Below are 19854 nucleotides of genomic sequence, written 5' to 3'. Positions count from 1 at the left end.
CACCTTAAAACGAAAGGACATCTAACCTGCCCTTAGATCTCACTCCAAGACGGAAAAGAGCTACGGCATCTCCTACACTCACAACTACTCCAAACACACCCAGATGCATGCAAAACATCCCGCTTCCCCTCGGCTGCGGAAAACCCCTCCCGGGCAGCGACAATGGCCAGCACCGGGCTCCCGCTCTGCTCCCAGGTCCTCCCGCCCAGTCCCAGTGGGCAGGGTGAGGGGTCAATTATCGATCCGAAATGCATAGGTATAGACACCGCGGGGACAGCCGCGCCCCGGCGGGAAGGGTCACCGCAGGAGCCCTCCGCGTCCGGCAGGCACGGTCTCCGCTTCTACCTCCAGTTGGGTGGAAAGCAGCATTTGCCACAGGCACGGTTCGATCGCATTCATGCTCCTTGCATTGCCCTGCAAGGAAAGACGAGTCTTTTAGGTCAGACAGCCTCTTTGCCAGCCGCAAGCCCCTAGAAGTACTCGATTCAGCTTCCTGCGAAATCCTCCAGCTCAGCGATCCCTTTTCCGTGCCCCCGCGCCGGCCAGGCTCTCTTTCTGACTAAGGAGGAGCCGTGTTTTCAACCACAGCTACACAGGCAGGAGAACCAAAGAGATTTGCTTTGGCTCAGAAACCCCGTTCGTTTGCAGCAGGCTGGCAGCACCCAGGTCCTCACACACGCGCCCCGGCACTGCTCTACTTGGGAGGTATCACAACTATAGGCTGGCCTCGCTTGGGTCTCCACATGAGGACTTGGGCATCGTTGGCATTGGGTTTCACTAGTGCGTTTGGTGGGATGGGCTCCATCCTGCTGAGGATCCGGGGCTGCTCCTGCTGAGTCCTTCCCACCAGCCGTGCCCGCTGCCCCAGCAGCTGCATGGGATCGACCTCAATGTCCACTCGCATCCTCCACTTTATAGTCTGCAAGATGATCTTTTCCTTGGTGGTGGTGTTCATGGCCACCAGCCACGTGGTAAAGCTCTGGTCCCTTTTAATCCTGGTCAGCAGCGGCACATTACTGTTGCTCACAGGGACAGCCCACGTCACGCTGGGGTAGAAATTGTCATTCATGCTCACCGAGAACCTGGAGATCTTGTTAGTGGGCCCGACCAGGGTCACAGTTTCTGTGGTGTTTCCATACCAGGGGTAGCTCACGCCATCCGAATCGCTGATGGCTTTAACTCTTCCTTCTCGCAGGTCGGGCAGCTCCCAGCTTGACCTAGCAAATGGGAAGAGAAAGGCCAGGTTAGCAGGGAAACGGCAGCGACAGCGCCCGGCGAGGGACGGGGAGGGAGGGACAGGGAGGAAAGCAGCTTGAGGACCCTCTTCCCCGCCTGCAGCAAGCTCTCAAGGACCTCCTTCAAGAACGAATTCGGCTTTGGTTCCTTTGCCGAGCCAGTCACGGCTAGCTGAAGCCTTTGTTCTGCCAGCAAAACGCTATTTTAATTAACCTGCAATCAAACCAACTGGGCCAAAACTCATTGCTGAGTCTCTCTGGGGCCACTCTCTCCTTAACCAGCTCCTGCGCCGGCAGAGAACAACCTTCCCCATCCACCAGCTGCAGCACCGCGACCACGGCACCGGCCAAGCCTGTCAGCAGCCCCCTCCTGCGATAAAACTCAGCAATTTGTATGCCTCTAAATACACACGCCTGCACAGAGACACGTATAATAATTAAACACCACAATTACGCCTGCCGCTGGTGCGATGAAATCCCTGCAATATGGGTGGGGGGGAAATTCCAGCCCAAATCTTGGCTGCCGACCATGTTAGCAAGACCGCGTGGCTACGGCAAGGGAGATGATCGCCACGTGGCAATTACAAGCGGGGAGCTTTGGTGAAACCTCCCGCTGAGTCCAAGCTCTGGCTTCAAACGCATCTGGGCGCTGGAGCTGCCTGCGAGTGGCAGGGGACACGCGGCCGCCATCCCCCCGACAAGAGATGATCTCCGCTCGCTCCAACGACCCCAAGCGCTCCAGCGCCACGTGCAAACAAATCTGCCATGACGCAAGGACGCGGGCAGGCAGCACGAGGACCCGCTGCTGCCCCGGTGCCCGCGCACGCCGCCCTGCCTGCCGCCCTGCGCCCGCACCCCCGGGCACCGGCAGCGGGATCCCGCCGGTGGGCTGCAGAACGGACCCCTCCGGCCATCTCCAGCCCCCGCTCGCATCACCCCTTTCAAACGGCAGAAGACGCAGCCGCAGAGCCGACAGCTTTGCCCCTCGGCGTCGCCCCTGAGTCACCCGCACCCTCGGCCTTGGGAAAAGTTGGTTTCCAGCAGCCATTTCTGCCACGCGCGGCAACGCTTCCCCCTTTTGGCACAAGCCGAGGGGGCAACTGCCCCAGCACCGCCCGCGCTCACGACCCGGCCCCAGGAGAAACGCTGCTGATGGGGGACGGCGGCCGCAAAGCCCTCGAACGAGGGAGGTTCGGGCCACCCGGCCGGTGCGGGAGCCGGCTGCAGGAGGAGCGCGGGCGCTGCCCGGGCGGGGGGTCGGGTCTGAAGGCGGCAGGGACGGTGCCGGAGCAGGCACTGGGGTGAAGGTGACGCCCGTGGGTGCAGACACGGGGTGTGGGTGCAACACCCGGAGGCGGCTGCCAGGATGCCGGTGCCGTGCCCAGCCCGCTGCCTGCCGCGGTGCCTCCCCGGCCCCGCTCCCGCCGCAGCGCAGCCGGGGTGCCGTGCCCGCTGCCAGGCCCCGTCCCCCCACCCCGCCCCGGTGGCGGTGCCGGTGGGTGGCGGTGCCGGTGCCGGTGCTCACACGCCGAGGTCGCTGTAGGTGTTGTAGAACTCCATGTGGTTGCAGGCCTGGATCCAGCCCACCACCCAGGTGTGCCGCCGGGCGATGGGCGGCATGAGGACGCGGGCCGAGGCGCGGAAGTAGGGCGTGCGGTACCGCAGCACCACCGGCGAGCTCTCCTCGATGGCGGTGGCCGCCGGCTCGATGGTGGCCGACACGTCCGACACCACGATCTGCTCCCGACGCACCCGCGCCTTGCAGGCCACGCTCTGCAGGCACCCCATCGCCGCCGCCGAGCCGTCGTCACCCGCCGCCGCCGAGCCGCGGGGCCGGGGGGGCGGCCCGTCCCCCCGCCGCCGCCGCCGCCCGCCCGCCGCGCATCGCCGCCCGCGCACCGGCGCCCGCACCGGCGCCGGCAGGGCGAAGGCGCCGCCGCCGCGCCTCTTGCGGCCCTCGCCGGCTGCCGTACGCCGGCCGGGGAGGGCACGTGCGCGGGGCGGGGCGGGAGGGGTAGGCGGGGCGCGCCCCACGGATCCCCGCCCCGGGGCGCGGCGGGAGGGAGGGTGGGGAGGACCTCCCCGCCGCCAGGGGGCGCCGCAGCCCTGCCCCGGGGCGTCCCCGTTCCATGGCAACCGGTGCGTCACGGGGGGCGGCGGAAGAGGAAGCGGGGCCGCGCCGGGGCCGCCTGGTACCGGGGGAGCCGGGGTGCGGGGGGAGCGCGGGCGCCCAATTCCCGGGGTGCCCTTGGGGGGGTCTCGGGCACCGGGGACACACCGGGAGCGGGGAACTGGGCCCCGGCGGTGCGGTAGCGGGAGGCGGGGGTGCCGGGCAGGGTGCGCGGGCAGGCCCGGGGCTTGCAGGCAGCGGGGGCCGTAGCAGGTGAGGCGGGGGGGAAGAAGCAGGCCCGGGCAGGGGGTGGCATGCGGGCTCCTGGGCGGCTTGCCCGGGTCCCGGTGCCAGAGCACGCCTGGCAGCAGGTGACCGGCCGCCGCCTCTCCCAGGCCGCCTCCCCTCGCCATGCCGAGCCCCCGGAGCAGCCGCGAGCGACGCGCCGGCAGCAGCAGCCGCCTGGAGTTCTTGTCCCTCGTGAGCCAGCGCAGCCCCGGCGCCCCGGACAGCCCGTCACGCCGCAAGGAGTCGGGCAGCTCCGCGGCGGCCCCGCTGCCCGAGGAGGACTGCATGAGGCTGAACCCCTCCTTCCTGGGCATCGCCCTCAGCTCCCTGCTTGCCATCGACCTCTGGGCCTCCAAGCGCCTGGGCGTCTGCGCCGGGGAGGGCTCGGCCTGGGGCAGCGCACGCCCCCTCATGAAGGTCATCGAGGTTTCGGGGCACGGCATCCCCTGGCTGCTGGGCACCTTCTACGGGCTCTGCCAGAGCGACAGCTCAGCGGCCAGGGAGGTGCTGCTCAACCTGCTCTTCGGTGAGGCTGGGGGCTCACCAAGGGGCTCTGCAGGCGGGGGCTGGCTGGAGCCAAGGAGGGAGGATGGGGCAGAGCTGAGTAAACCTCAGCCTCTTACAGCCCTGAGGGAGCCTGCTGATTTTGAGTAATTGGTGCAGGCTCGTCTGGGGTGCCTGGTACCAGAGGGAGTAACTCTGCAGCTGGAGAATGTGGTGGCACGAGAATGGCTCATCTGTCACAGCTCCAACCACTCATCGGGAAACTCCCAACAGCTAAACTGGTCCTGCAGTTGCACAAAACTTTCAGGGAGCTGAACTCTCTTTTAGTTCTTCAGCTTATCAGAACAGCACATTCCAGGTGCAGCTGCCTAGCGTTGAGACACCAGCCCATTCCCTGAAAAGCTGCTCCGGCACACAGATGTCTGCACCCTTGGGCTCCCTGCAGGCAGCACCTGCACAGATTGATCTGTATCAGCCAGTGAGGAAACTTGGTTTAAAGCATGCATTTTAATTTCGTGTGGTGTAATATTCCCCCCACTAGCATCCTGTCCTGTTAGGTATACTTAGATTCTTCATTTTTGCTCATTTAGAAACTGTAGTAGCTCCTGAGCCACAGACCTTTTCAGGTTCCTAGTTCTTACTCTTTTATTAAGTTGCAAATAATTGGTATCTCACTCTTATCATTTGAATTGAAATTTGCATGTTGGGAAAAATACGGGTTTGTGCATCTGTTTCATCTAGCAGCACAAGTTAAATTAGTCTCACAGCAGAGGTGTGGGAAGGGACCTGGAGGCCTCTGACCTAACCTCTGCTCTGAGGAGGTGTCCCAGCACCAAGGCGTCGTCTGGCCCTCAATGCTCCAGGCCAGAGCCACCCATCTCTCTGGGGCCCTGCCCCAGGGTTGCAGCACCCATGTGGGGAAGGAGCTTTCCCTAATTTCCAAGTTGAATCCTCCAAACCATATAAAAAAAAAAGCAGTTGAACTAGATTTACACGTAGAAAAAAATATTTGTTTTTAAATGATTAACCAAAGGGAATGAACTGAAGTGACTGAAAGATTTGGTGGCCAAGTCCTGTTGCTGGCTGTGGCAGTCAGAGGGTGTGGCATTGCGCAAGGGCTGCATGCAGTAGGAGTGGAGATTGAAGATGTGCTTGTGCTGGATAAGCACCATGCTATTCCTACTCGGGCATTGTAGCCATGGGATACTGCCTTCTCTTAGCAGGTTTTGGTAGCCAAGTGCTTGTTTTCTTAGCTAATGGCTTTGGTTTGGTTCTTGCCTTGTTTTGCATGGGGTGGGGGGGGAGCCCTTCCTCTCTTGCTCACTCACTGTTACTGTCTCCTAGCATTGCTGCTGGATCTCGTGCTGGTGGCAGTGGTGAAAGGGCTCGTCAAGCGGCGGCGGCCCACCCACAACAAGATGGACATGTTTGTCACCATCTCAGTGGACAAGTATTCCTTTCCGTCGGGCCACGCCACCAGAGCCGCCTTGGTCTGCCGCTTCGTTCTGCACCACCTGGTGCTTGCCGTCCCACTGCGGGTCCTCGTGGTGCTCTGGGCTGTCATCGTCGGCGTTTCAAGGGTCATGCTAGGCAGGCACAACGTGACAGACGTGCTCTTCGGTTTGCTGCTGGGCTATGCGCTGTACAGCGTGGTGGAGTACTGCTGGCTGTCCCCGCTCAGCGCGCCTGCCCTCTTTGCGCTCTGGAGCCATTGATGGCTGGGTCCCTCCCAAAGGAGGCAGCACGCACCTGGTTTTCTAAGCGTGCGCAGGGAGCGGATACTGGGACTTGAACTCACATCCTAGACCCCATCTATCCAGCCAAAACTTTAACACTAGCGGTGCTGCAGGCTCCTGGGCCCGCACTTAGACGTTTGGTGCTGTCCTGCCCTCCTGGTGGGCTGTCAGGCAGGGCACGCACTGGCTGTTCTCCTGTGAAAAACCAGTCCCTGCAGAGCCCGGGGAGGGCTCAGCACATTCATCCGGCAGCTCACGGCTGATACTGTGAATCAGCATGCCCGTGCTGGGCACCTGTTGCGTTACCCCATGGTGTATGTGGTAGCTGTGGCTTTGCAGAGATTTCTCTGCAATTGCCCGTGTATCTGTATGCTGTAAATACACTGATCATGTTGCTGTCATGAGCATGCCCTGCACAGCCTGCTCCATAATGTCTGCCTGGAGGGGACTCACTGGGGTCTATCCTCAGGTTTATAAAGAGCTCTGCCTTCCTAAGCAATGCGTCTCTTCCCTGTTGCTCTTGATTTAAGCACTGCACTGAGGCCAGATCTCAACCAACAAGGACACCAGTGCCATGGGGAAAGGATGGTGCAACTGAGGTTTGGTCCATCCACGCCATCTCTAAGGGAATGGGTAACTTGGGGAAGCAGCTCCCAGCAGCAGCCTGCTCCTGAAGCCCTTGTGCAGAGCTTTACAGCTCCTTCCCCCCTCCACAGGATTTTCAGTCTCCAGGGGGTACAGCGCATTCACAGCAATTCCTGTTTGTCAGCACATTACCAGTGCTGCTGACAGCGTGCTGCCGAGTGAGCCCCTTCCCCATAGCCCTGGCTGGCAATACACCCCTGCCTAGGCTGCTGGGCAGCCCTGGGAGCTGAGCTTTACCCTGGGAGCTGAGCCTTACCTGCACCTCCTGCAGCCAGGGGCCCTGGCTCCGCCAGCCACTGCCACAGCTCCCTGTGCTCCAGACAGGCTGGCTCTCCTGTGCTGGCACCGTTGGTCCTGGCAGCCTGTTTTTCATAGAGGAATGCTTGTCCTTGGAGGCAGGGGACCAAGAGGAGCCTCTGTAATGAGCCAGGAGTGAGACTGAGCCAGAAAAGATCCACATACAACAGGGACCACAGCCAAGCAAGGAGCAAGGGCTCTGGACTGAGCTTAAATAGTGCTCCCAGCATGTGGGTGGGGGTGATTGGGCACAGGTGAGGTTCATCATGGCCATTGAGGTCTATTAGTGCACCCAGGCCCCGGAAAGCACAGATTAAGTCTTATTAAAACGAGGCAGTGTTTAAGTGTGCTGTTGCTCTGGGTGAAGTATGCAGGAGCAGCCTGAGGGCTGCTGGTACGAGCACCCTGTCTCTGTCTGTCAGTTATGCAGGGGCTGAAGTGAAAGCACGTGACATGACAAGGTTCCCCCAAAGCTGAGCCATGACTTACCCGGCACCATGAGCCGGTGAAGCTACCCGCTGTGGGTCTGCACTGCAGTCTGGGACTTGTACAGCGATCAAAAAAAAAATCCCCTGGGTTGCGCTGCATGCCTGGCAGCCGGCTGGGCTGGTCCAGCATGTTCATGGCAGCACCCAGCCACCCCGCCCCAAGGCAGAGACGAGCTCTGCGGTGGCTGTGGAATCACAGGCAGGCAGCACGCTCCAGTGTGGTCAGGGTTTGGGGTGATCAGGGCTTGCTGAGCTGTGCCAAAACATCTTAGCTCTACTTTTTCCCAAACACGGGGTGGGTTTCGTCCAAGCGGTTCTTACAGCCATTGGGGTCCTCCTGGACCACGGAGGAGTACGGCAGCAACTCTGCGCATCTGTGGCCTGTTCCCACATGCATGTGCGTGCCAAAATTTGCTCCCAGCTCACTTGCAGGACCCTCCACGAGCTGGTTGGTGGCACCCGCCATCACCAGTGCACAGCCCCGCTGAGTCACAGGCTGCCCTGCTGCCCTTTCACCTCTGCTCTGCTTCTCTCTGCCAGCGAGACCTTTGGTCTCCTCTTGTGCTTGTCATTTGTCACCACTCCTCCGAGCACAGGTGCCAGCCCACTGATGGGAAGGAGGAGACTGGTACTTTCTGCTCGGCTTGTCCGATGGCACCTCTGCCCGCTGCGGAAGCCCTGAGCAGACGTGTCTGCATGCACTGTCCACCACATTGTCCATCCTGGGTGCTTGCCAGGCATGGGGGACCATGGCTTTACTGCGGACATCAACAAGCCGGTCTTGACCGAAATGCCATGGCTTGACCCTGGTGCACTCCCGTGGTCTCCTGCGCCTGACGGCACGGTTTGGCCGGGCCACGAGCCCAAGCACAGTGGGGGCAAAGTCCAGGGCTGTGCAGCCTCTTGTAGGCGCCAAGGGAAAAAGGCAAATTCGAAGGCAACCTGCACAGAGGTTTCATAGCACGGCGGTGGGGTTGAGCACTAGGAGAAATCCCCTGTACCTGTCACCCTTGGGCAGTCCCTGCAGAGCTTGCAAAAGAGCCAGAAGCCAGCTGAGAACGGAGCAGGGAGGGTAGCGCTGCCAGTGCTGCCTCCTCGCCGAATCCATGCTGATCCCCCTGCCTCGTAAGAGATGCTTTTGATGCTTTTTGACAAGCAGGCACGGAATGTGGGTCGGCAGCTCGGCACCTCTGCCCCGGGGCAGAGATCAGCCCTTGCCAACAGCAAGGGACAGAAAGAGCTTTATTACATTTACTGTGAACATACTATGAGTTTTAGAAGGTTAAAACCATTTCAGCTGCAGAGCTTGGCCCCTCCATAGCCAGGTGCTTTGCTCAGCTCCCTGGACACAGGAGAGTGAATTTCCCCTGCAGTCCCCAGGGGCTGTCTGGCTGCAAGCGCACCGGGACCCCGAGCCGGCCAGTCTGTGCCTCGCACCGCCGGGGAGAGCCTTTTCCTAACCAGCTCCACCGCCCTGGCACCAGTGACACCCCGGCAGCGCAGCGCTCCTTGCACCTAGGTCCCGCTGGCTCCGTGACTCCGATGGGCCAGGAGCGAGCTGCAGCTACGGGGACACTGCCAACATGCCCAGCCCAGGGGCACAGGGGATATGGGCGATGAGGTGCTGGGTGCCACCAGAGCAGCTGGAGCCGCATCTGCCCCAGGTACCAGCATAAACAGGGGCGGGCTGATCCTGATAATCCCAGAGGTAAAAGTTCAGGGCGGTGTTTGTTTACGTGGTGTGCATGCCACAGGGACTGCGTCTCTGTCTCTCCTGCAACCCCGTGTCCCCGACCATGTCCCCACGTGAGGATTCCTGGTGAGGAGCGTGGGATAGCTCCTTACCCCGCTGTTCAAGGCTATGGTGAGAGCCGCTGCCAGAAAAGCCGAGCAGGTGGCCGGGAGCCAGCCAGGCGCTGGCTTCCTCTCCCCAGCCCCGTGGGAGGAGTGACGGAGGGGGAGGCCCCGCTCGCCAGCGACGCACACCATAAAGCCAGGCTGCCGTCCGGCGTCACAGGTCAGGGCAACCCGGCAGAGACCCTCGCGCGGCTCCCCGCCTGCCGCTGGCCTTCCCCCGGCTGCCACTCCCGTGGCCGCAGGTCGGTTGAGGGCCTCCCCACGGGCTGCCAGCACACAGTGTGGGTGCCGGGGCGGCGCGACGGACGTGTTCCCGGGGAAGGGAGAGGGCAAAGGGCAGGCGGAGGCGCCGTCGCCCACCCGGGAGGGAGCCATCGGTACCCGAGGCAGGGCACGGCACTCTGGCGTGCTTCCATTGCCGGGACTCGGCGTGGGCAGGGATTTTTCGAGGCGTCCTGGCACTTGGTGGCATTTCTCCCTGAGGCGTCCAGAGGCAACACCGCGGTGGTGCAAAACTCCAGCACTGGCCAGGTCCCTGCCGGGGGGAAATAGCAGTTGCCTCAGCCCCAGACAAACTTTTGGGGGGCTGCCTCTCAGCTTGGGATGTCTTTGGTGCACAGGGCCAAAATTTTGCACGGCTGCCCCCCTTGCCCATCAGCCCCGCTCTCTGGCACTGTCCCCAGGCAGAGACCCGGCGGTGGAGGGCAGCATGGCGAAGAGGGTGGCCATCATCGGAGCGGGCAGCAGCGGGCTGTGCGCCATCAAAGCCTGCCTGCAAGAGGGGCTGGAGCCCGTCTGCTTCGAGAGGACCGGGGACATCGGAGGACTCTGGAGGTTTGAGGTAACCCCTGTGAGCCACGTGTCCTGCTGGGAGTCAGCACCACAGCAGCCAGGGATCAGCGGCAGTGGCCAGCGGGTGGCACACAGCTGGCCACAGCAGGGTCCTGGTGGGGAGGCTGAGGACCGGGACTCCACACAAAGGGCCACCACGTCAGCCCCAGCCATCCCTCCCCAATGCTGCCCCTGTGCCAGCACCGAGCCGTGCCCTGCTCCCACAGGAGCGCCCCGAGGAGGGCCGCGCCAGCATCTACCGCTCCGTCATCATCAACACCTCCAAGGAGATGATGTGCTTCAGCGACTTCCCCATCCCCGAGGACTTCCCCAACTACATGCACAACTCCAAGATCATGGAGTACTTCCGCATGTACGCCCAGCACTTCGACCTGCTCCGCCACGTCCGTTTCAGGGTGAGAGCCGGGGGGGCCCACGGCGACGGCGGTGGCAGGGCCGGGGGGTGCAGGGTGCCTGACGCGTGCTCCCCCCGTACCCAGACCAGCGTGTGCCGTGTGGCCAAGCGCCCCGACTTTGCCACCACGGGCCAGTGGGAGGTGGTGACGGAGAGCCAGGGGAAGCAGGAGGAGGCCATCTTCGACGCCGTGCTGGTGTGCACCGGGCACCACACCGAGGCACACCTCCCGCTGAGCGCCTTCCCAGGTACCGCCCGGCACCCCGGTGCAAGGAGAGACCCCAGAAAGCTTGGCCACGGGAACCCCTGTTCTCCCTGCTGCTCTTCCTCCAAGCCTCAGTTTCCCTGCCTTGCTTTGACTCACGGAGTGCTCCCACGCTCCCCATGAGGGGTCTGGCAGGGCCAGGGAGGGTCCCCACTTCAGTTTTTGGGGAGGTGACCCTCCAGCCTGGCACCAGGAAGCCAAGCATCCCTTTTCCCCGCCCGCAGGCATCCAGAAGTTCAAGGGCCACTACCTCCACAGCCGAGACTACAAGGATGCCCGGGATTTCAAGGACAAGAGGGTCGTTGTCATCGGGATTGGGAACTCCGGGTCGGACCTGTCTGTGGAGATCAGCCAAACGGCCAAGCAGGTAAGCAGCAGGAGCGGGATCCCAGTGGGCAGGGCAGCCCCCCGTGGGACACTGCCGGCTCCATGAGGACACCAGGACCAAGACGCTGGCACGGCTGCTGCTCTGGCACGGCACTCGCTGCATTCGGCAGTGTCAGCACCCGGCAATCCCATTTGCCAGGCAGCAGTGGCAGCCGAGACTTGATCCCATATGGATACCCCGATTTCTATCCTCAAGCCCAAGGCTGGGGCTGCCCCTGCAGCTCTTCCCTACCAGGTGCCCACCCCTGTCTCCCTCTGCCCTCCGGGTCTTTGCCCAGCACCTGGGCAGCATGAAGAGAAGTGATCCCAGGGCGAGGACGTGCCCCCCTGGGGCAACCTCCCAGGATCGTCACAGCCTTCAGGAGGCGATGCTTCCTTCCTCACCCAGGTCTTCCTTAGCACCCGCCGGGGCGCATGGATCCTCAACCGAGTTGGAGATCAGGGCTACCCCATCGACACCATCTTCGCTACCCGCATGAAGATGTTCCTGCAGAACCTGCTGAGCCATTCCATGGTGAGCGACTTCGTAGAGAAGCAGCTGAACGCGAGGTTCGACCACTCACACTACGGCCTGAAGCCAAAGCACAGGTGCCAGCAAAAGCTGCCCCTGCCCAGGAGGGAGCCCCCGGCTGCCTCCGTGTCCAGTCCCGCTTTGCCATTTCCATGCTCCCTGTGCCCAGGCTGGGGCTGAGGCACCAGCCCTGGAAACCCAGTTAATAGCTGTGGTGTGCGCAGGCATTGCTCGAGGGAGCCACCACTGCCCCTTCTGGGGACCCTTGGTGGCACCAGTGCAGTAGCTGCTGCCGAGCATCCCTGGGGGACCAGCCCCATTGGTGATGAGCACCCCCGGGGCCGAGCATCTCTGGGGCTGAGCATCCTCGGAGCAGGGAGCAGTGGCCAGAGCAGGACACGGAGCAGAGACACCCCACCCCAGCACCCTGATGGCTCCTTGTGTCTTCCAGGATCCTTGACCAGCACCCGACCGTCAACGATGACCTGCCCAACCGCATCATTTCGGGTAGGGTGCTGGTGAAGCCGAATGTCCAGGAGTTCACGGAGACGTCTGCCATCTTTGAGGATGGCACCAGGGAAGACATCGACGCCGTGGTCTTTGCCACGGGATACAGCTTCTCCTTCCCCTTCCTCGAGGGCTGTGTGAAGGTGGTGAAGAACCAGATCCCCCTCTACAAATTCATGTTTCCCCCCAACCTGGAGAAGCCGACGCTGGCTTTCATTGGCCTCATCCAGCCCCTGGGCGCCATCATGCCCATCTCCGAGCTCCAGTGTCGCTGGGCCACCCGCGTCTTCAAGGGTAAGTGAGGCAAACCTCCCCTGTGGCTGCAGCCCAAACCTGCACCTCTGGAACCAGGGCAGATGGTGCCTCAGTGTTTGGGAGGCAGCAGCCAGCTGTGCCATCCTGGTCGCGAGCAATGGCATGGCTGCCTTGCAGCCATCGTGGTGAGCTGGGCTTTTGCCTGAGCAGCACAGGGACATCCAGCCCCACGGGCTGCTCCTTCCCATCCTGAGGAGCTTGGACACGCCTCAGGTGCCAGACTGCCCTCCACGGTAGTGCTGGCAGGGGCACAGCACCCAGGCAAGGGCACCACCACAGCGGCCACTGTTGCCAGCGGGGTGCAGCACCCTCATGCTGTGGCTCATCCTCCCTAGGGCTGAACAAGCTGCCCCCACGGCACAACATGGAGGCTGACATCAAGCAGAAGAGAGAAGCGATGGCAAAGCGGTAAGATCCCCCCGGGGCCGGTTTGGGCATGGCTGTTCTTGGGCACCTGTCCTGTCCCGTGGCTGCGTCACAGCACATTTGGCCGTGCCAACAGACGGCAGGGATGCGCTCGGCTACGCTACCCCCACCCCGCTGACCCCTCCCCATGGCAGTCCTTCCAATACCACTTTGCCGGCGCACGGGGCGTCTGCTGGCTCTGCCGCCAGCACCCACCTGCCCTCCCTGCCCGCAGGTATGTGAAGAGCCAGCGCCACACCATCCAGGTGGATTACATCCCCTACATGGATGAGCTCGCCTGCCAGGTGGGGGTCAAGCCCAACCTGCTCACCCTCTTCCTCACCGACCCCAAGCTGGCGTTGGAGGTGGCCTTTGGGCCCTGCACGCCGTACCAGTACCGCCTGCGGGGCCCCGGTGAGTGGGCGGGCGCCAGGGAGGCCATCCTCACACAGCGGCAGCGCATCATCAAGCCCCTGCAGACGCGGCATGTGGAGGAGCGCCCCTCGGCCCCTGCCGTGCCCCTCATCTTCAAGCTGGTCGGGGCCGTGGCCGTCCTCGCCGTCATTTTTGCTTACTTGTAGGTGCTTGCTCTTGCTGGGCTGTCCAGAGGGAAGGGAGGCTTTGCCATGTACCAGCAGGGCTGGCTGGCCAGCCCCTGCCCCACGGCAGCCTGTGCACCCCAGTGCTGGCAGAAGTCCTCATCCTGCCCGGCACAGCCCCACTGCGGCCATAGCGCAAGCTCAGGGTGCATGGAGCCTCCCCGGCTGCTAAAAAAACACCTTGGCGCCTGCTCTGCACCTCGTCCTGGGGAGCTGCCGCCAGGCACGGACAAGGAAACCTGCTCACATGCAGGGTAATATCCAGTCCCTCTCGGCCAGCGCTTTCGACCCAGCAGGGATGCACCAGCTTTCCTGTCGCCTATAACCCAGCTGAGCCACCGCTGGCTACGCTTACACAAGAGCTAAGCAGTAAAGGTACAACAGACTTCCTAACTGGATAAAAGCGTGTTAAACAGCACCAGGCATCTGTCCCGTTACTGACACCACCCCATCCCCCTGCGTGCCAGGGGGATGTGCACGAGTTTGAGGTTGGCCTCGTGCCGGCGGCACAGCTCCAGCTCCACGGCAGCGTGGGCTGCATGCACACACACGCATGCACATGCGTGACTCCACAGCAAAACAGCCTCACCCAGGGTGTGTGCCGCCGGAGCGGGTCACAGTGGTCACAGTAGCATGGCTCAGTGCCACCCTCATCACCTGCACACAGCCCCTCCGGAGGATGGCTGGGTGGTTTGGGGACCCAGAGCGGTGACAGGGGGTCCTGGTCACCACATGCTGAGGCCAGAGTGGCTGCCGGCCAGAAATGCCCTGAGCATCCCCCCAGTTTTGTTTTCCATGCCACGACCTGCCGAAATCTGGAGCGTGGCCACATCTCAGCCCTCCTGCGCCCAGGATGCCCCCGGGGCAGTGGTGGCATCGTTAAGAGCTTACAGAACCTAATGAGCCCCTTGCAGAGGGCGGGCGTGGGCAGGAGGTGTGGCACTGCAGCGGGTGTGGGAGGGGGAACCTGTACATCATGTCTGGAAGAAACACATCTTGTGACACCCCAGCTGACCTCAGTTGCCCACGGGAAGCACAGGGACGGCCACCGCTGACCGAGCAGCACCGTTGCGTCCCCGCTGTGTGACCCGCCAGGTGCCGCAGCCCCCAAGAGCGTGCTGCCCCCAGCCGAGGCTTCCCCACCATCCTTGCCACCACCGCACTGCAGGACATGGCTGCCCAGCGAGTAGCCATCATAGGGGCCGGTGTCTCTGGCCTGTGTGCCCTGAAATGCTGCCTGGAGGAGGGGCTGGTACCCACTTGCTTTGAGAGGAGCGGAGACATCGGGGGGCTCTGGCGCTTCGAGGTAAGTCCTGCACCGTGCCAGCCTGCTCCATAGCAGCAGCACGGATGGGATTGGGATGAGTCATTGGCAGCTAATGAAGCACCGCTCCCCTGCTTTGCATACATGTGGCAAGCGAGTTGCCGGGAAAACCGCAGGAAAAAATAACTGCTGCAGCAGTGGAAGGTCCCTGAGGTGCCAGCTGGTGTGCCGGCCACACTGGACCAGTCTCCTTCCCACCAGCATCAGGACGGACCCTTCCCAAGGACCTTACCCCAAGGCCCACTCCCCCGCCTCAGCCTTCCCCCTTCCCACCTCTCCCTTCCCAATCTCATCCATACCTTCCCCTGCTGCTTTGCTCCTGGTCCCCTCTAGCCCTTTCCCACCCATCTTGGTTGCACCTGACCCCGCTGGCTGTCCCAGTCCCAGTCCCTGTCCTGTCCAGCCCTTCCCTGGAAGTCCTGGTTGCTCTTCTCCCTGCTTCTGCGCCACTTGCCCACGCAGAGGCACCGAGCGCTGCCTCCTCTGTGCCTTGGCTCTCTCTTCCTTGGGGAAAGCCCCAGAGCTCATTTCTGCCCCCACCTAATGAGGCTGCTGACTTTTCCCCTAGGGACCCACTGACAAGAAGACAAGCCTCGCCACCATGCCCTGACATGTGGGTGGGAGAGTCCAGGCAGGGGACACGCTGCACCACGCCAGCACATGGTTTGGGGTGGTTCGGTTACGGTCCGCTGGTTCTAGGTGTGGTGGGTCAGAAACGGGGCTGGTGGAGCAGAGCCGGGGCAGCAGCGCCCAGCTGCCGGGGCAGAGACCCGGCGAGCAGGGGTGGCCACTCAGCTGGAAGCGTTGGAGCTGGCTCAGCAACCGGTGAGACCCGATGTGGCAACCGGGGCAATGGCACCATGGCAGCTTTGGGAACGCACCGCGTCATCGGGGCTGGGGGTGGGAGCAGGAAAACTGAGGCACAAGACCCCACGACCCACTGTCGCTGCTGCATGGCCCCCGCCAACCCAGAGCTTCCTCTCCCCCATTTTGCAGGGTGGGCAGTTGCACCTGCAGGAGGGTGCTGGGTGCAGGGACAGATGCTACAACTACCTGTGGCTTAATCCTGCACCCATGGGCATGGTGAGGCGCTAGGCAGGGGAAGCAGGTGTCCGCTGCAAACCCGCAGCCCCGGGTCCCCACACCAGCACCGAGCCGTGCCCTGCTCCCACAGGAGCACCCCGAGGAGGGCCGCGCCAGCATCTACCGCTCTGTCATTGTCAACACCTCCAAGGAGTTGATGTGCTTCAGCGACTTCCCCATCCCCGAGGACTTCCCCAACTACATGCACCATTCCAAGATCATGGCGTACTTCCGCATGTACGCCCAGCACTTCGACCTGCTCCGCCACGTCCGTTTCAGGGTGAGAGCGGGGGTGACCCGGGGAGGCGGCAGTGGCAGGGCCGGAGGGCTCAGGGTGCCTGACGCGTGCTCCCCCACACCCAGACCACCGTGTGCCGCGTGGCCAAGCGCCCCGACTTTGCCACCACGGGCCAGTGGGAGGTGGTGACGGAGAGCCAGGGCAAGCAGGAGGAGGCCATCTTCGACGCCGTGCTGGTGTGCACCGGGCACCACACCGAGGCACACCTCCCGCTGAGCGCCTTCCCAGGTACCGCCCCGTGGGCTGCTCGCCTGCTCCCTGACACCCCTGGGAGCACCCTCCTCTCCAGCTTAGCACCTACCCCGCTCTGGCTACTGCCAAAAATGCCTCCACAGGTTAATGCACCGTGCATGAGCATGCTGCTATCCCTCCCATCTTGGTGGTCTGTCCTTGGTGGCTCTTACTGTGCCGTCAGCGCCTGACCAAAGCATCTTGCTGGCAGGTGCCACCGCTGCCAGCTCACCTCTCCCACCAGGCTCCCCAAGCTGCTGGTCATGCACCCGCCAGGCTCTCCGGCTCCCTGGCAAGGCCTGAGATCTTGGTGTTGGTGGTGGCCTTCTCCTCTGGGTGTGAGGCAAAAAAGCCTGGAGGGCTTTCAGCTGTGGAGGCCCTCTTTGGCTGGGGAACAGGCTAGAGCATACCATCACCAGGGTCTGGCGGGATGGCACAGACCCCGGCTGCTCCTCTGTCCCCAATGCCTGGCACCGGGCAGAAACTGCAGGAGGATTTTGGGATGGCAGCATAGAAGTCTCCAGTCTAAGCCCTGCTCCAGGCCAGGCCAGCCCCAAAGCCAGAGCAGGATGCTCAGGGCCACACTGAGCACCTCCCAGGCTGGAGATGCCACTGCTTCTCTGGGCACCATCCCAGGGCTGCATCGCTCCCGTTGGTCACACTGGTCCCAGCCTCTTCCCAAAACACACCAGTCTGAGCATGGGGACAGCCACCCCCTGCTGCACATCCCTGCCTGGCATGGCTTCCCTCTCTCTTCCAGGGCTGGAAAAGTTTGAGGGCTGGTACCTGCACAGCCGGGACTACAAGAGCTCACAGCCCTTTTCAGGGAAGCGGGTGATCGTGGTTGGCACCGGGAATTCAGGCGTCGACATCGCAGTGGAGCTGAGCAACTCAGCCAAGCAGGTGCGCTGGGAAAGCTGCCGGGGCTGGGGTGCTTATTATTTGGACCCCAGAGGGCAGCGAGCAACCCCCTGCCATCCCCTGTGGGCTCCCCTCCCTCCAGCACTGCAGCCAGCCACGAGCACCCCGTCCCCTCCCTATGGGGGTGGCTGTTGTGGTCCCAGCAGCTGTGCTGGCATCCCTGTCTAAGGAGCTCGGCAGGGGCCCAGCCCGGTCCCAAGGATGCTGCCACACCACCACCTCCTCTCTCCTTCCTCCCAGGTCTTCCTCAGCACCAAGCGTGGGACCTGGGTGATGCACCGGGTGGGGGATGGCGGATACCCTTTCGACTTCATCTACCTCAGTCGCTTCATGCAGTTCTTAAACAACGTGCTGCCTCAAGGCACCAACAGTTTTCTTCTGGAGAAGAAGCTGAATGCCCGCTTCGACCATGCACTCTATGGTCTCCAGCCCCGGCACCGGTGAGCGCCCCGGCAGCACCCTGGGGACCTGCCCCAGCACTGCCCATCCCACTGCGTGTCCCACTGCCCGGGCCCCGCGCGAGGTCTGTCTGTGCCTTCCAGGATCCTTGACCAGCACCCGACCATCAGCGATGACCTGCCCAACCGCATCATTTCGGGCAGAGTGCTGGTGAAGCCAAACATCCAGGAGTTCACAGAGACATCTGCTATCTTCGAGGATGGCACCAGGGAAGACATCGATGCCGTGGTCTTTGCCACGGGATACAGCTTCTCCTTCCCCTTCCTTGAGGGCTGTGTGAAGGTGGTGAAGAACCAGATCCCCCTCTACAAATTCGTGTTTCCCCCCAACCTGGAGAAGCCGACGCTGGCTTTCATTGGCCTCACCCAGCCCCTGGGCGCCTTCATGCCCGTCTCCGAGCTCCAGTGTCGCTGGGCCACCCGCGTCTTCAAGGGTAAGTGAGGCAGGGTGGTGGGACACAGCCAGGTTCCCTTGGCAACGGCAAGGCTGAGTCGTTCAACTGGCGGCATCCCCTCGCACACTGCCTCGCTCCACACACCTTTGTTGTCCTCCTTTTGCTTATTCATAGGGACAAAAACCAGGGTTGCATTTTGCAATGAGCCTCGTGCTCATCTTCTCTTGCGGGGGCCACTAACAGGTCCCGTTGCCTGCAAACCACCTTCTCCCTCTCCTTTCCTGCAGTTACTTTCTTTGCCCGTGCCTCCTGCTTTGTTCTTGCTGTGATGGCACGTTCCCGAAGCCCCAAAGGCTTTTGTGTGCAAGCAAAGGCCAGGCTGGGCTGCAGAGCCAGCCATACCATGGTGGGAGCACAGCTCTCCCTCCAGCCCCGGCCTCTTCTTCCCCAGGGCTCCAGGACCTGCCGCCATCTGCCAACATGCTGGCAGACATCACGCAAACCAAGGAGGAAATGGCCAAGCGGTAAGGGCCCCGCGCAGGGATTGCCCCTGCCACCATTACCCCCATGCCCACGTGCCAAGCCCACCTGCCCTCCTTGCCCGCAGGTTCGTGAAGAGCCAGCGCCACACCATCCAGGTGGATTTCATCCCCTACATGGACCAGCTCGCCTGCCAGGTGGGGGTCAAGCCCAACCTGCTCGCCCTCTTCCTCACCGACCCCAAGCTGGCGTTGGAGGTGGTCTTCGGGCCCTGCACGCCGTACCAGTACCGCCTGCGGGGCCCGGGCAAGTGGGCGGGCGCCAGGGAGGCCATCCTCACCCAACGGCAGCGTGTGGTCAGGCCCCTGCAAACCAGAGCTGGGGACCATCCTCCCCGCTCCAGCACCGTGCCCCACATCTTCAAGGTCTTCTTCAGCATTGGTTTGATTGTGGCCACTCTTGTCTATGTCTTGCTCTCTCCTTAACCTAAAATGAAGAAGACAGAGGGTCCTCCTGGCAATCTTCTTCCTTTCCTTTGGGCTTGGGTGTTTCTGTAGTATCTTGCTAGGTTGGCCGCCACGTCAGGAGGCACGGAGGGAGTCAGTTCCTTGAAGACGCAGCTTGGTCTGTCTCGCCTTCCTGCTGTGCCAGGGCCACACCAGGTCTTGTCGGGGGCTGCTCTGAGGACAGAGATCACTCCTCTTCCCTAAATCCTGGCCTGGCAGCTCCACAAGCTCTACCCGTGGGTTAGGTCGGCGCAGAGGCAGTGGGGAAACTGGGAACTCGCCTGGCCAGGGCACCTCGGGAAAAGGGCAATAAAGCTTGTCCCCATGCCAAGGGGACCAGGGACCATGCTGCGTTGGCTGTCTCAGTCTCCAGTGTCCGTCCTGAGGTGTCTGTCCTGCCCACCCAGGGCCTGGCCAGCCCACGGGCAACACCCTGGCCACTTGCACCCCACAGCCGGCCTGTTCACCGCCTAGCCAGCCAGCTCACCTCACGGCCCACCCCATAGCCAGCCGGCCCACCCCGCGGCCTGGCAGCCCAGCCCCACCGCCATCCCCGACCCCCTCCCCGCCACCCCCGGGCCCCAGCCCCAGCTCTGCCCTCAACCGACATGGCCGCCCGCCGGCTGCGGCGCGAGTGAAGCCGCGCGGCCCTCAGCCGGCATGTCCGCGCGCCAGGCCGGCCGCCCTTAACAACAATGGGCGAGGCCGCCCTCAAAAAACATGGCGGCTCCCGGCAGTGGGGAAGAGGGTCCGCGGGGAGTGC

At 62.7% G+C, this 19854-nt stretch overlaps 4 protein-coding genes across 6 annotated transcripts; 3 read left to right on the top strand and 1 right to left on the bottom strand.

Moving 5' to 3' along the window:
- Positions 1–323: 323 nt before the first annotated feature.
- FAM78B (family with sequence similarity 78 member B) lies at positions 324–3067 on the bottom strand. Of its 2 annotated transcripts, none has more exons than XM_075156660.1 (2): positions 2761–3067; positions 324–1217 (listed from the first exon to the last, which is right to left on the bottom strand). In XM_075156660.1, exons 1-2 carry the CDS (start codon positions 3021–3023, stop codon positions 695–697), a joined length of 786 nt encoding a protein of 261 aa, XP_075012761.1. In that variant the 5' UTR covers positions 3024–3067; the 3' UTR covers positions 324–694. The 2 variants fall into 2 exon arrangements, with proteins under 2 accessions (XP_075012761.1, XP_075012762.1); XM_075156661.1 differs by lacking the exon at positions 2761–3067 and adding an exon at positions 1843–2709.
- Positions 3068–3361: 294 nt separating this feature from the next.
- Positions 3362–7367, top strand: PLPP6 (phospholipid phosphatase 6). Its single transcript, XM_075156663.1, has 3 exons — positions 3362–3427; positions 3741–4159; positions 5482–7367. The coding sequence occupies exons 2-3, from the start codon at positions 3757–3759 to the stop codon at positions 5850–5852; spliced, it is 774 nt and encodes a 257-aa protein (XP_075012764.1). The 5' UTR covers positions 3362–3427; positions 3741–3756; the 3' UTR covers positions 5853–7367.
- Positions 7368–8905: 1538 nt separating this feature from the next.
- Positions 8906–13813, top strand: LOC142085091 (flavin-containing monooxygenase 5-like). Of its 2 annotated transcripts, XM_075156655.1 has the most exons (10): positions 8906–9167; positions 9321–9402; positions 9844–10001; positions 10219–10407; positions 10492–10654; positions 10896–11038; positions 11447–11646; positions 12021–12370; positions 12727–12799; positions 13032–13813. In XM_075156655.1, the coding sequence occupies exons 1-10, from the start codon at positions 9165–9167 to the stop codon at positions 13375–13377; spliced, it is 1707 nt and encodes a 568-aa protein (XP_075012756.1). In that variant the 5' UTR covers positions 8906–9164; the 3' UTR covers positions 13378–13813. The 2 variants fall into 2 exon arrangements, with proteins under 2 accessions (XP_075012756.1, XP_075012757.1); XM_075156656.1 differs by lacking the exon at positions 8906–9167 and having other exon boundaries at positions 9259–9402; positions 9781–10001.
- A 563-nt stretch (positions 13814–14376) lies between these two features.
- Positions 14377–19427, top strand: LOC142085092 (flavin-containing monooxygenase 5-like). Its single transcript, XM_075156657.1, has 8 exons — positions 14377–14701; positions 15894–16082; positions 16166–16328; positions 17092–17234; positions 17493–17692; positions 17795–18144; positions 18536–18629; positions 18713–19427. Exons 1-8 carry the CDS (start codon positions 14567–14569, stop codon positions 19068–19070), a joined length of 1632 nt encoding a protein of 543 aa, XP_075012758.1. The 5' UTR covers positions 14377–14566; the 3' UTR covers positions 19071–19427.
- The last annotated feature ends 427 nt before the right edge of the window (positions 19428–19854 follow it).

Source organism: Calonectris borealis, chromosome 8, assembly GCF_964195595.1.
Source record: "Calonectris borealis chromosome 8, bCalBor7.hap1.2, whole genome shotgun sequence".
Lineage (NCBI taxonomy): Eukaryota > Metazoa > Chordata > Aves > Procellariiformes > Procellariidae > Calonectris > Calonectris borealis.
Note: the sequence above shows the minus strand (reverse complement) of the source record. Positions and strands in the feature narration are given on the sequence as shown.

Excerpts from the sequence above, each read along its gene's own strand:
- FAM78B (XM_075156661.1), bottom strand. The coding sequence starts at position 2,168 with ATGCGAGCGGGGGCTGGAGATGGCCGGAGGGGTCCGTTCTGCAGCCCA. Across the intron at positions 1,218-1,842 it reads GAGCTTGGACTCAGCGGGAG|GTCAAGCTGGGAGCTGCCCG; the intron begins GTTTCACCAAAG and ends CCCATTTGCTAG.
- PLPP6 (XM_075156663.1), top strand. The coding sequence starts at position 3,757 with ATGCCGAGCCCCCGGAGCAGCCGCGAGCGACGCGCCGGCAGCAGCAGC. Across the intron at positions 4,160-5,481 it reads GCTGCTCAACCTGCTCTTCG|CATTGCTGCTGGATCTCGTG; the intron begins GTGAGGCTGGGG and ends ACTGTCTCCTAG.
- LOC142085091 (XM_075156655.1), top strand. Across the intron at positions 10,002-10,218 it reads GAGGACTCTGGAGGTTTGAG|GAGCGCCCCGAGGAGGGCCG; the intron begins GTAACCCCTGTG and ends CTGCTCCCACAG. Across the intron at positions 11,647-12,020 it reads GGCCTGAAGCCAAAGCACAG|GATCCTTGACCAGCACCCGA; the intron begins GTGCCAGCAAAA and ends TGTGTCTTCCAG.
- LOC142085092 (XM_075156657.1), top strand. The coding sequence starts at position 14,567 with ATGGCTGCCCAGCGAGTAGCCATCATAGGGGCCGGTGTCTCTGGCCTG. Across the intron at positions 14,702-15,893 it reads GGGGGCTCTGGCGCTTCGAG|GAGCACCCCGAGGAGGGCCG; the intron begins GTAAGTCCTGCA and ends CTGCTCCCACAG. Across the intron at positions 18,630-18,712 it reads AAGGAGGAAATGGCCAAGCG|GTTCGTGAAGAGCCAGCGCC; the intron begins GTAAGGGCCCCG and ends CCTTGCCCGCAG.